General features: G+C 47.0%; 1 protein-coding gene across 2 annotated transcripts in view; it reads left to right on the top strand.

Annotated features, from left to right (window-relative positions):
• Window positions 1–12,066, top strand: part of slc6a3 (solute carrier family 6 member 3) — a 104,410-nt gene that overhangs the window by 74,494 nt on the left and 17,850 nt on the right. For both annotated transcript variants that reach the window (XM_038797176.1, XM_038797175.1), the window contains 2 exons: window positions 4,897–4,997; window positions 11,606–11,773. In XM_038797176.1, coding sequence (XP_038653104.1) covers window positions 4,897–4,997; window positions 11,606–11,773 — 269 coding nt within the window. The remainder of the gene's footprint in view (window positions 1–4,896; window positions 4,998–11,605; window positions 11,774–12,066) is intronic.

The following is a 12,066-nucleotide window of genomic DNA, read 5'->3' as shown; positions in this document are numbered from 1 at the left end:
AAATGCTGGATTTCTGACCCGCCTCGAAGGCATTTCATTTTGATGGTGCTCCAGTCTCCAACCTTCTACATTTCTAACTTTGCAGTGTCTGTATTTCGGCCACAAGGGGTCTTGTCTCAATGTAGGGATGCAGAGCTAAGTCTCTCAATTTGTGTAGCCTCTCTTCTCCATGGCTGCTCTGAGATCACTGAAGATAAATGCAAATGATCACCTGGTGAGATCAAACTCTTGGAGCATACTCTGGAAACACATTTAGTAGCTTCTGACTTTTTTGAAGATACCAATTTAGAGCAACCCAGATAATAATTAATCTGAGAAGTGCACTTTATTCTCAAACAATTGTTATCTTGAGTGGTTCATGCTGTGTTTGCATTTTGCAATTGGCAAGGGCCAGGTATAGCCATGAGGGTGGACTGACTGTGAACTTTATGAACCTAAAGTGTTCTAGATCCATGGAAATGTCAGGATGAATGAACACCGGGAATCCTAGAGTGACAGATGTCAACATCATGAAGGAGAAGGGGGTACAAGGGATCACAAGATGTCAAAATTGAATTTGATTGGCATAACACCTCCTCCTGCCTTAGCCCAAGTGTAATCGCTCAATTAAACCATTGAGGAGACAAAGAATGTATTGTCCTTTTTAGCAGATGGATCTCCTTCAGGAGCTTTGTCAGACTGAAGGCATACAGCTACACGCGCTCTGAGGATTGTGAACTGCTCCTGGTTCTATGACTTACATGGCAACTGCGGTGCTGCAGAAACATAAGAGGGTGTGCCTTCTGGCCTGTGATGCTGAAACACCCTCGTCCAAGAGGAACCTCCTCTCAACAAGGACACAGGTTACCGAGCCTTCATCATCCTTCAAAGGACCAGGACAATAATTGGCAGAATGGTTGAGAGCTCACTCTCCAAAGCATGGTTGCACATATAGGGTTAGCAACACTGGACCATGAGAGAGGAACATGTCCAAGCAGATGCAGGCTGCTGCTCATATTCCTCACCTTGAAATTTGGTGGCTAGGAGGGCCTTAAATCCACACCTGTCTTGTCTGGTCCATGGTTTAGCCTCTTTCCCTGCAGCTTTGTCTTCGGTGAACTCTTCAACCTCATCCCTTTCAATGTCTTCCCCATGGAGGAGATGTACAGCTCCCCCATGTGTGCATCTGCCAAGTTCTCCCCACTTTGCACCACCACGTTGTGCAACATTCAGCAGACGTTGATAATCCAGGATCTGTCAAGGCATCAAAACCACATCTTCAAGATGCCAAGGCATCATCAGCCAGGTCGATTGTGGATACCGTTTGTCGTCGGGGAGCCAACCCTGGATTCTTTCTGGTCCCTCGAAGATGTCAGCAACCTGGAATCTGTCCAAGGTGCATCAGTGGTGGCAGCATCCTGGATATCTTGCATTACGATGGCGTTACGATTCTCAATCGTCCCGGTGACCTCCGCACCCCCCAAAGCCCCAACCCGCCGATTAGGAGGTCCTTGGGCACCCAGCTCCCTGCTTCACATGGGCCTGATCTCCACTGTGGGAACAATGCCAGCCTGGCAGTGCCAGCTGGGCACCTTCGCAGTGTCAGTCTGGAACCCAGGTGGCACTGCTAACCTGGCAGTGCCAAGGTGGTACCAGCAGGGCCAGCGTGCCACTCTCTCTGGAGGCCAATCTCCTGGGGGCCTCCAATTCCCTGGGATTCCTCCCTCCGGAGACCCCTCCAAGTGCTGTTTCTCCTGGTCTCTACTTGTGGGAACCTGTACTGAACAGCACTCACCTAAGGTCTCCGAGGTGAAGGGATTAGATCCCAATGCCTCGGGTAGATCAGGTGAGCTGCATATTAGAGTGAGACTAGCTACTCACTTCAATATGCAGATTTGCCAAATACTGAACATGCCAACAATGGGTGGGTCCAGATGGCGATGTCTCATGAAGTTGGCTGAACGGCACCTCTCAGCCACTTCCTCCTATCTCCTCCACCACCAAATATCAAGCCATTGTTTCCAGGACTGTCACTGACCTTATCTCCTCTGTAGATCTTCTCTCAACAGCTTCCAATCTCATAATCTCCCAACCCCGGACAGCCTGCTTCTACCTCACGGTAGCATGGTGGTTAGCATCAATGCTTCACAGCTCCAGGGTCCCAGGTTCGATTCCCGGCTGGGTCACTGTCTGTGTGGAGTCTGCACGTCCTCCCCGTGTGTGTGTGGGTTTCCTCCGGGTGCTCCGGTTTCCTCCCACAGTCCAAAGATGTGCGGGTTAGGTGGATTGGCCATGCTAAATTGCCCGTAGTGTAAGGTTAATGGGGGGGATTGTTGGGTTACGGGTATACGGGTTACGTGGGTTTAAGTAGGGTGATCATTGCTCGGCACAACATCGAGGGCCGAAGGGCCTGTTCTGTGCTGTACTGTTCTACCTCCTCCTCAAAATCCATAAACAGGACTGTCCCAGTAGGCCGATCGTGTCAGCCTGTTCCTGCCCCACTGAACTCATTTCCTCCTATCTAGATTCCACTCTTTCCTCTTGTCCAGTCCCTTCCTACCTACATCTGCGATTCCTCTGATGGCCCCTACTACATATCAACAACTTCCAGTTCCCCAGCCTTAACCTCTTTAACAGGGATGTTCAATCCCTCTATACCTCCATTCCCCACCAGTCTGGTCTGAGGGCTCTCCGCTTCTTCCTCGAACAGAGGCTGGAACAATCCCGATCACCATCACACTCCCCCGCCTGGCTGAACTTATCCTCTCACGGAAGTATTTCTCCTTTAACATGTCTCACTTCCTCCCAATGCATGACTATGGGTACCCGCATGGGTCCCAGTTTTGTCTGTCTCTTTATGGCAAATATGGAACATTCCTTGATCCAGTCCTACTCGGGGCCCCATCCCACAACTCTTTTATCGATACATTGATGACTGTTTCAGTGCCTCTTGATACTCCCATCTGGACCTGGAAAAATGTATTAATTTTGCTTCCAATTTCCACCCCTCTATCGCCCTCACATTTTCCATCTCCGACACTTATGTTCATTGACCTCACTATCTCCATTTCTGGGGATAGACTGTCCACGAGGATCCATTACGAACCTACTGACTCCCACAGCTACCTCGACACAGTGGCTAGCGCAGTTGCTTCACGGCTCCAGGGTCCCAGGTTCGATTCCCGGCTTGGGTCACTGTCTGTGTGGAGTCTGCACGTTCTCCCCATGTCCGTGTGGGTTTCCTCTGGGTGCTCCGGTTTCTTCCCACAGTCCAAAGATCTGCAGGTAAGGTGGATTGGCCATGCTAAATTTCCCTTGGTGTCCAAAAATATTAGGTGGGGTTCTTGGATAGGGTGGAGACGTGGGCTTAAGTAGGGTGCTCTTTCCGAGGGCCGGTGCAGACTCGATGGGCTCAATGGCCTCCTTCTGCACTGTAAATTCTATGATTCTATGACTACAGCTCTTCACACCCCACATCCTGTAAGGACTCCATCCCATTCTCAGAGTTCCTTCGCCTCCGTCGCATCTGTTCCGAAGATGCCAGTTTCCAAAACGGTGCTGCTGACATGTCTTCATTTTTCCTTAATCGCGGTTTCCCATCCACTGTAGTCGACAGGCCTCTCCACTGGGTCTGATTCATCTCCCACCCCACTGCTCTCACCCCTTCCCCTCCCTCCCAGAACCAGGATCGGGTCCCCCTTGTCCTCACTTCTCACCAGCTTCCGCATTCAAAGAATCAGCCTCCACAAGTTCTGCCAACTCCAGTATGATACCACCACCAAACATGTTTTTCCCTCACTCCCCATGTCAGCGTTTTGCAGGGACCATTCCCTCCCGAAAATCCTGGTCCACTCCTCCATCATCCCCAACATCTCATCCTCTTCCCACCGCACCTTCCCATGCAGTCAAAGAAGGTGTAACACCTGCCCCTTTATCTCCTCTCTGCTCACCATCCAAGAGCCTAAATACTCGTTTGAAGTGAGGCAGCGCTTCTTCAATCTGGTCTATTGCATTTACTGGTCCCAATGTGGTCTACTCTACATAAGAGAGACTAAATGCAGACTGGGTGACTGCTTGGCAGAACACCTTTGGTCCGCCCGCAAGCAGGACCTAGACCTTCCTGTTGCTTGTCATTTTAACTCACTGTCCTGATCTCATGGCCACATGTCCGTTCTTGGCCTGCTGCAACGTTCCAGTGAAACCCAGTGCAAACTGGAGGAATAGCACCTCACCTTCCGATTAGGCACAGATTCACACATTCTAATCTCTTTATGTGCCACTATCAGCCCCTTGTTAGCCTTAATCATCACCATTTACATTCCTTTTGTCTTTCTGTCCACAACATCTTTGTCAATCACCCCCTATTGCAGGCCCCCTATCCAGCCCCACTGTTCCACAACCCCCCCCCCCCCCCCCCCCCCCCAGCAGTATAAATCTGACCCTATTTCCAGTGCGCTCCAGCTTTGACAAAGAGTCATCCAGACTCGAACTGTCAGCTCCCTTCTCTCTCCACAGATGCTGTCAGACCTACTGAGATTGTCCAGTATTTCTTGTTTTGTTCCAGATTCCAGTATCCGCGGTAATTTGCTTTTATCCTAAGCTCTTCCATTCCCTCCCTAAATTTCTCTGTCTCTCGACCTCTCTTACCTCCTTTTAAGACGTTCTTTTAAATCTATCTCTTTAGCAAACCTTCAGGTCATCTGCCCTAATATCTTCTTATGTTTCTCAGTGCCAAATATTTCTTTATTGCCCTCTTGTGAAGCACATTTGGGCTTATTAATTCCATTAGAAGTGCTGTTCAAATACAACTTGCTGGTGTTCTCTCCCCTCCGAATGGGACACGTTGTGAAATACCTGACAAAACTGCCACAAAAAACAATCTTTAAAGCAGAGATTGATCATCAATTTCTTTTCTAGGAGTTGATCGTTTCAGCAATGATATTGAGGAAATGACAGGGGAAAGACCTGGCTTATACTGGAGGCTGTGCTGGAAGATTGTCAGCCCCTGTTTCCTTCTGGTGAGTTAAAAGAAATGCATTAAAATTCATTTCAAGGTGTGGATATCGCTGGCAGCTTGAGCATTTGTGACCTATCCTCGTCGCCCTGAGACTAAGGTGATACAACTGTGTGGCTTTCTAGCTCATTTCAGAGGGCAACTAAGAGTCAACCATGTGGGTGTGGAACTGGAATTGCAAAGAGGCGAAATCGGGTAAGAACAGCCAATTTCCTTAGTTGAAGAACATGAAGAAACCAATTGATTTTCACAACAAAAATCCAAATAAATCAATCTGACTGCTTCATGATTACAAATACCAGCTTTTTATTATTTGCCGAAATTTTTGAATTCTTGGTCCAGTAATATAATTATTATATCACTATATCGGTTATATCCAAGTTTGTTTTCATTGTGCGAGACCAGAAAAGCTGTTGATTATCTACTCAACTCTGAAAGCTGAAGTATAAACATAGATTATGTTATCTGCAGACAGGTTTATGAAATTGTTTATAGGTGTCCTAGCATTACAAAGATTGCCATTTCAGCCCAGTGGAGGATGCAGTCTGTCTCTGCTTTTGTTAGAATTACTGTACATGCTGTGCACGTAATTTATTCTACCCTTTTCATTTGATTGTTCTAGTTCTTTCTTGAATTGCTGACAGCTGCATTATAAATTGACAAACATTTTTATATTGATTAAGATCAAATTAAAAAATTGCTTCAACTTCAAATAATTGGATTTTTAAAACTGACAGATGGTCTTTTTTTCATTTACAGTTTTCAATCTATCTTTGTTCAGCACTGTTTCAGATGCTATCATCCTGATACTTGTAGGTAATTAGGCTTAAATGGTAGATGGAACCACTTATCAAGCAAGATTCCTACTCTGTCAGCACTTGTGTGCTGTAAAATTTGGATATGTAGAACAAATTACCTCGGCTCTGCAGGTGCCATGTTGTGTTGCCAGTGTACACACACTTTTGTTGCTGGCTATGTCGGACATCCTTTTGATGAGGATGTTGGTGCGCATGCAGGGAGCAGCCACTGGAAATATGCAGAGTAGGTAGATCATAAGAACAGTCAGCTGTAATGGTGATTTGACTCAGTGCTGCAATTTTAGAGCTTGTCATTCGGTTTATCATCTTCTCTTAACCTCGCGCAGCTGAACATCTGTCCAGCAGCAGGAAGGAACACCCCCTCCCTGCCCCAACACCATAACCAGTAATATTTAAGTGAAACATCAACTACTTACAATTTGGTTACTGACTGATATCCGCTGGCTGTTGCTAAGTCTGTAAAAATATTTGATAGTTTCCAGAGTTACTTACAGTTGCTGAACTCCACAGCATGGCAGATGCTGAAGGGCATTGTCCTGACTGCAATGATCCAGTTGCTCTTCAACTTGAGTGCAGTAGTTTCCCTCTTCCTTGGGCTACAGCATGAAGGGGGGAATGAGTAGATGCAACACAGAGCAGGCTGTGGGAGTTTAGAGGAGGAGGAGGGCACGGGAAGAGTTCTTCGTAGGTGACTATGCCCTCAGAGTCTTCGGGGAGCAATTCTCCGATCTCTACCTCTAAACCAGACTTTTCCAATTCACCAAAGAAGTCCTCACTAAAGGTCTCTTCACTGAACTCTGCCAGTTACTCCAGTCACAACTGCAGCCTCAGTTTATGGCAACATCAGCATTGTCAGTACAGTGAGAATGACAATAGCAATGTGTTCCATGAATGCTGAATACATTGTATCCTGCCTTGCCCGTTAGAAGCAGGCAGAGTAAGCACATGGTTTCCTGAAGGTTGAGGCACCATTGACACATGTTGCTTCACGGGCACTTCATGTCAACTCTGAGTTGTCCTGCACCCAGAAGCAATTCCTTCAAAGTCTAGTTGGCATGCTGGCATAACTAAGTTATTTTGAGGGCCAATACCAGCGTTCTGGCAGCAATTACAATCCTTTAATTGTGTAAATTTTGTTGTGCCATCTTCATTTGAGCCAACATAATAAATGAGAGCGTGAATATTAGATGTCAAGGGCTATCCACTGACCACATGGCTGATTATTCTAGTGCACACCCTTTGAATATATGAGCAGCATGAGTATAATGAAAGCTATAATACCACACAGAATGTGCTCAAGCAGATCACTGGGGTGTTTAAACAATGCTTACAATGCCTGGAGCCCTCTGGAAGGGCGCTGCAATACTCTGCAAAGTGTACATCAAAATTTGACTTGTTGCATGCTTCATGACCTCACTATCATTAGAGTGCAGTCCTTCCCACCAGCTGTAAGCCAATAAGCTGAGGAGGAGGCGAACAAAACATTCTATTGTGTTAAGATCACTCGCCTCCAGAAGATGTTTTACAATTAGATAATTAATTAACCCTACCTCATTACATATTTCCAGATCCAAAACAGCTTATTCCCTGAAATAAAAGCAAAATACTGTGGATGCTGGAAATCTGAAATAAAAACAGAAAATGTTGAATAAAAGCATCAGGTCTGGCAGCATCTGTGGAGAGAGAAAGAGTTAATGTTAATGGACTTGAAATATTAACTCTGTTTATTTCTCCACAAATGCTTCCAAACCTGCTGAATTTACCCAGCATTTTATGCTTGTATTATGGATTATTCTCTGTTTGGTTCCACAATGTATTGTCCCAAGACACTTTCCCAAAAAGCTCTGTGAATTGGTCCTAAAGACTACCGTTATCATTTTGATTTGTCCAATCTATACGAAGGTTAAAGTCATCCATGATTGTTCTAGCTGTTTTCTTACAAGACCACAGGCTAGCTGTAGGTAGAGGGCCTATAGAATACTCCCACCTTTACGTCTTTCCTTGTTATTTCTGGGGTTGGATTCTCCGTTCCCCGATGCCGGAATTGCGTTGGCTACGGGGCGGAGAATCTGTTTTGACGCCCATATCAGGAGTAGCGCCGGTTTTCTGATCCTCCGCCCCCTGAAAAGTGGCGTACTCTATGAGTACAACGCGGCGATTATAAGCGGCCTTAGGCCATTGCCTGAGGCCCGCCCTGCGATGCTCCGTCTCCGACCAGTCGAGTTCCCGACGGCGTGGGTTACGTGTGCTCACACCTTCCGGGAACCTCGCGTGGCGGCTGCGGACTCAGTCTGGGTAGGGCTGATCTGTGGGCAAAGGGGGGCTTCATTTGGAGTTGGGGGCACTATGGGCGGGCGGTCCGGGGCACGCGAGCAGCCGAAGGGGGCACTACTTTTGCGGTCCGCCATGGAGTATGGCGCGGTTGCAGCAGCCTGCCGCTGTGCACATGCACGCCCACGGAACCGGAAGTGCTGAGGGCCATATTGGCAGCTAGAGCTGGGAACTCTACATTGCCTCCCTGTTAGCTCCCAGCAAAACGGTGAATCAGTGGCTGTTTTACGCCAGTTGTCCTGCCATAAAAGAGCACCGTTTTCATGTCGGTTAGGGACTTAGTCCCCAAAACAGAGAATCCCGCTCCTCATCTCCAAAAAACTGGGGCGGGATTCTCCAACCCCCCCCCTCCCACTGGGTCGGAGAATCGCCGGGGGGCGGCGTGAATCCCACCCCTGCCGGTTGCTGAATTCTCCGGTGCCGGAGATTCGGCTGGGGCGGGAATCGCGCCGCGCCAGTCGGCAGCCGCTCGCAGCGGCCCCACCGGCGATTCTCCGAACCGCAATGGGCCGAAGTCCCGCCCGTTCTATGCAGGTTCCACCGGCGTAAATTAGACTAGGTCCTTATCGGTGGGACCTGGCAGCGCCGGCGGGCTCTGGGGTCCTGGGTGGGGGCGCGGGGCAATCTGACCCGGGGGGGTGCCCCCATGGTGGCCTGGCCCGCGATCGGCGCCCACCGATTCGCAGGTGGGCCTGTGCCGTGGGGGCACTCTTTTCCTACGCACCAGCCGTGTGGTCCTCCGCGGTGGCCGGTGCGAAGGTGAACCCCCCCCTGCGCATGCGTGGGGATGACATCAGGAGCCGCTGAAGCTGCCGCGCATGTGCAGATCCGCGCCAGCTGGCGGAGTCCCTTCAGCCCCGGCTGGCACGGCACCAAAGGCCTTCCACACCGGCCGGCAGGGCACAAACCACTCCGCCGCCGGCCTAGCCCCTGAAGGTGTGGAGGATTCCGCACCTTTGGGGTGGGCCGACGCCGGAGTGGTTCATGCCACCCGCCGGGTACGGGAGAATCCTGCCCCTGATTCTTTATCTTAATCTTCTGAGCTAAGATCATTTCTCATACTGCACAAATCCCATCCTTTATTAACTGATCTACCCCACCTCCTTTCTTTTTTGCTTATACTTCTGAAATGCCAGAATACTGAATATTCTGTTCCCAGCCATCCTGCAACTGGTAATGGCTGTCAGATCATATCTACTTAGTTCTATTTGTGCCAGCAATTCATCAATCTTGTTACGAATACTGTGTGCATTTAGGTAAGGGGCCTATAATTTTGCCTTTTTACTATTTTTCTGTATTCTGACCATATTTGCTGGTGCATCCATGTTTGTACAATCTTCCCTTTCCATCACACTCTGGTCATCGTTATCCACATATCCCTGGGTCACTGTCATTATCCCCGTGACTACGTGGGTCTCACCCCCACAACCCAAAAAGATGTGCAGGGTAGGTGAATTGGCCATGCTAAATTGCCCCTTAATTGAAAATAAAGGAATTGGGTACTCTAAATTAAAAGAAATAATAATTACCCACATATGATTAGGAGTGGGAGAGAGAGAGTAGGTCCTTGTCGTTGTGTGTCGAGGACTCAACTTCTCTCCAAGGTCTCTGAGAACCATCCCAGTGGAACAGGATCCAATCACCACCTGTTGCTGGGCAGAGTACGGCTTTTTGGCCAATTCATTGGCCAATAAATTGAACTGAATCGCACCCCATCTCTCTCACTGGTGCCGAAAAGTTTGAGATCTCCTTTCAAACGAGCAGATGTTTCCTCCTTTATCTCTGGATTCCTTCCTCCTCTCTGCTGTTTTCCTTAAAGATATTAATCATCCATGGATCAAAAATGATAACAGCAAATTAAAAGAATGGGGAAATAAGGGAATAAACAGGAAGGACCCTTACAATGGGGATATGGATCATTGAGCAGTGTCTGAGGCTGATGGTGTTGTCTGTGAGATATGGTGTTGAAGATTCATTCACTGACTTTACCCCTCACGTGAACTTCTTCTGACGCTGCATTCATGCCCTCAGGACTAGACCCCTGGCATTAATTGCCATAGCTTTTTAGTCCTGTAGCCTTCTAACAGTTTGTCAAGAGGGCCTCTGGTCCCCCGTGGATATCACTCAAGACCTCCAGAGCAGCATCGGGAAATCTTGGAGCTCGCTCTTTGTCAGGTGTCATTCTGGTGTCTTTTCAAGGTCAAACTCACTTTTGCAACCCGCTCCAGTCAAAATGCACCAAAGAGTTGCAGACTAGCTTTAAGCAGTGCATGCTAGCTTTAACTCGTGCTAATCTCTCATCATACTTCATCCCCTACTCAGATATACAGCCAGTCAACATGCATTGAGCTATCCTCACCACCGTTTTCAGGTCTCATCAAATTTCGCGTCATAATACTTTCGTCATAAAGAAATATGAGGTCAAGGAATGAAGTAACAAGCTGTATATATTAATTGTATTGAGACAGTCACTAGGCTGTGTTATTCTTACACTGATTGTGCTATTACCTCTCTGAGCTTTGATTACAGAGTACACATATTCCCTAAATTAATTATTAAAGTTGAGTGCATATCCATTGAAGTTTCAATCTCGACGCACACAGCCACTGATTTCAGTATCCCCATAAAGAACTCCAAAATTGGAACTACTTGGCCATCAGCGCAAAACTGGACCATTACTTCAAATATACTCTGCTTGCACGTTAATGAGGGCAGGTCACAACACTTCAATGTTGCTCTTAACACCTTCTTTATGGTGCATGAAGAAATTGACAGATATGCAGGAGTAAGGTTTCACACGGCAGCAGTCCCCTCGGCTGGGGGAAGGGTGCAGGGGAGAATGATGGTACGATACAGACCTTTTGAGGCTAAACTGCACACAGCAGATAAGCAGATTGGCCTCAGGAAAAGATCAAATAAACGCACATTCTTTTCCTACTTTGTACTGCCCATCTGCAGGCAAACACAGAATGATGCTCTTCTCAGGTGTACCAGCTGCTTAATGGACTCTTGATGCACCTTAAGCAGAGCTGACTAGCTCCAAGCATGACGCACCAGCCAGATCCCAATCCTACATGACTGATGTTACAGACGTTACAGTTATCGCACTTCAGGAGCTGCAAGTTGTAACGTTGTACACATTCTACCAGACAAATAACCAGATATTGTGCAAAGTGGATTCCATCAATTAATTTTATTTCAAAAGAACACTATGAACAATACATTTTTTTTAAATGAGATGGGGATTTCAGCTTTATTGTAGCATAAAACAATTCATGTTACATATTACAGCATGTCACTAATGGAAGTCTTATCACCTCCAATTACAGCAATAAGTAATTTTAATGTGAACTTTTGTTTGAGTCATTAATCAACACAGTATCAAAGTATGAAAACTGTTTTAGGCTGTACTTAAAATTTGCTTTTTCTGTTTCTGTCTTTCCTGCCGGCTTGTTATATGAAGTTTGTTGTGGTCGTCAGCATTTCAACATTTAAACCACCGGAATATGACAATTACGTCTTTCCAGACTGGGCCAATGTGATTGGATGGTGTATTGCTATATCTTCAATGGCAATGGTACCCATTTATGCAGTATACAAATGTATCAGCCTGCGTGGCTCCCTGCGTGAGGTGAGTACATCTGTCAGCTTCCATTAAACAGTAGTTTTCTGATTTTGTTTTGTTCTTTTCATAGATTTGAGGGACATTAAATGATTTACTGTAACCTTGTTATTGCCCTCCATCTCTCAAAGCCAGAATAGTTTTCATCTTTCAGCCATGATCAAAGTGCCCAAAGGCCACTTATTTACAGGAATGGATCCTATTCAAAACTTTCAGAAATGCACAACGGTTTGAATGTTTTATGATTCCCGTGGTCCTTACAATGAAATTGTACTTTTGAACATTATGGAAGTGAATTCTGC

Source organism: Scyliorhinus canicula, chromosome 5 (assembly GCF_902713615.1).
Source record: "Scyliorhinus canicula chromosome 5, sScyCan1.1, whole genome shotgun sequence".
Lineage (NCBI taxonomy): Eukaryota > Metazoa > Chordata > Chondrichthyes > Carcharhiniformes > Scyliorhinidae > Scyliorhinus > Scyliorhinus canicula.
Note: the sequence above shows the minus strand (reverse complement) of the source record. Positions and strands in the feature narration are given on the sequence as shown.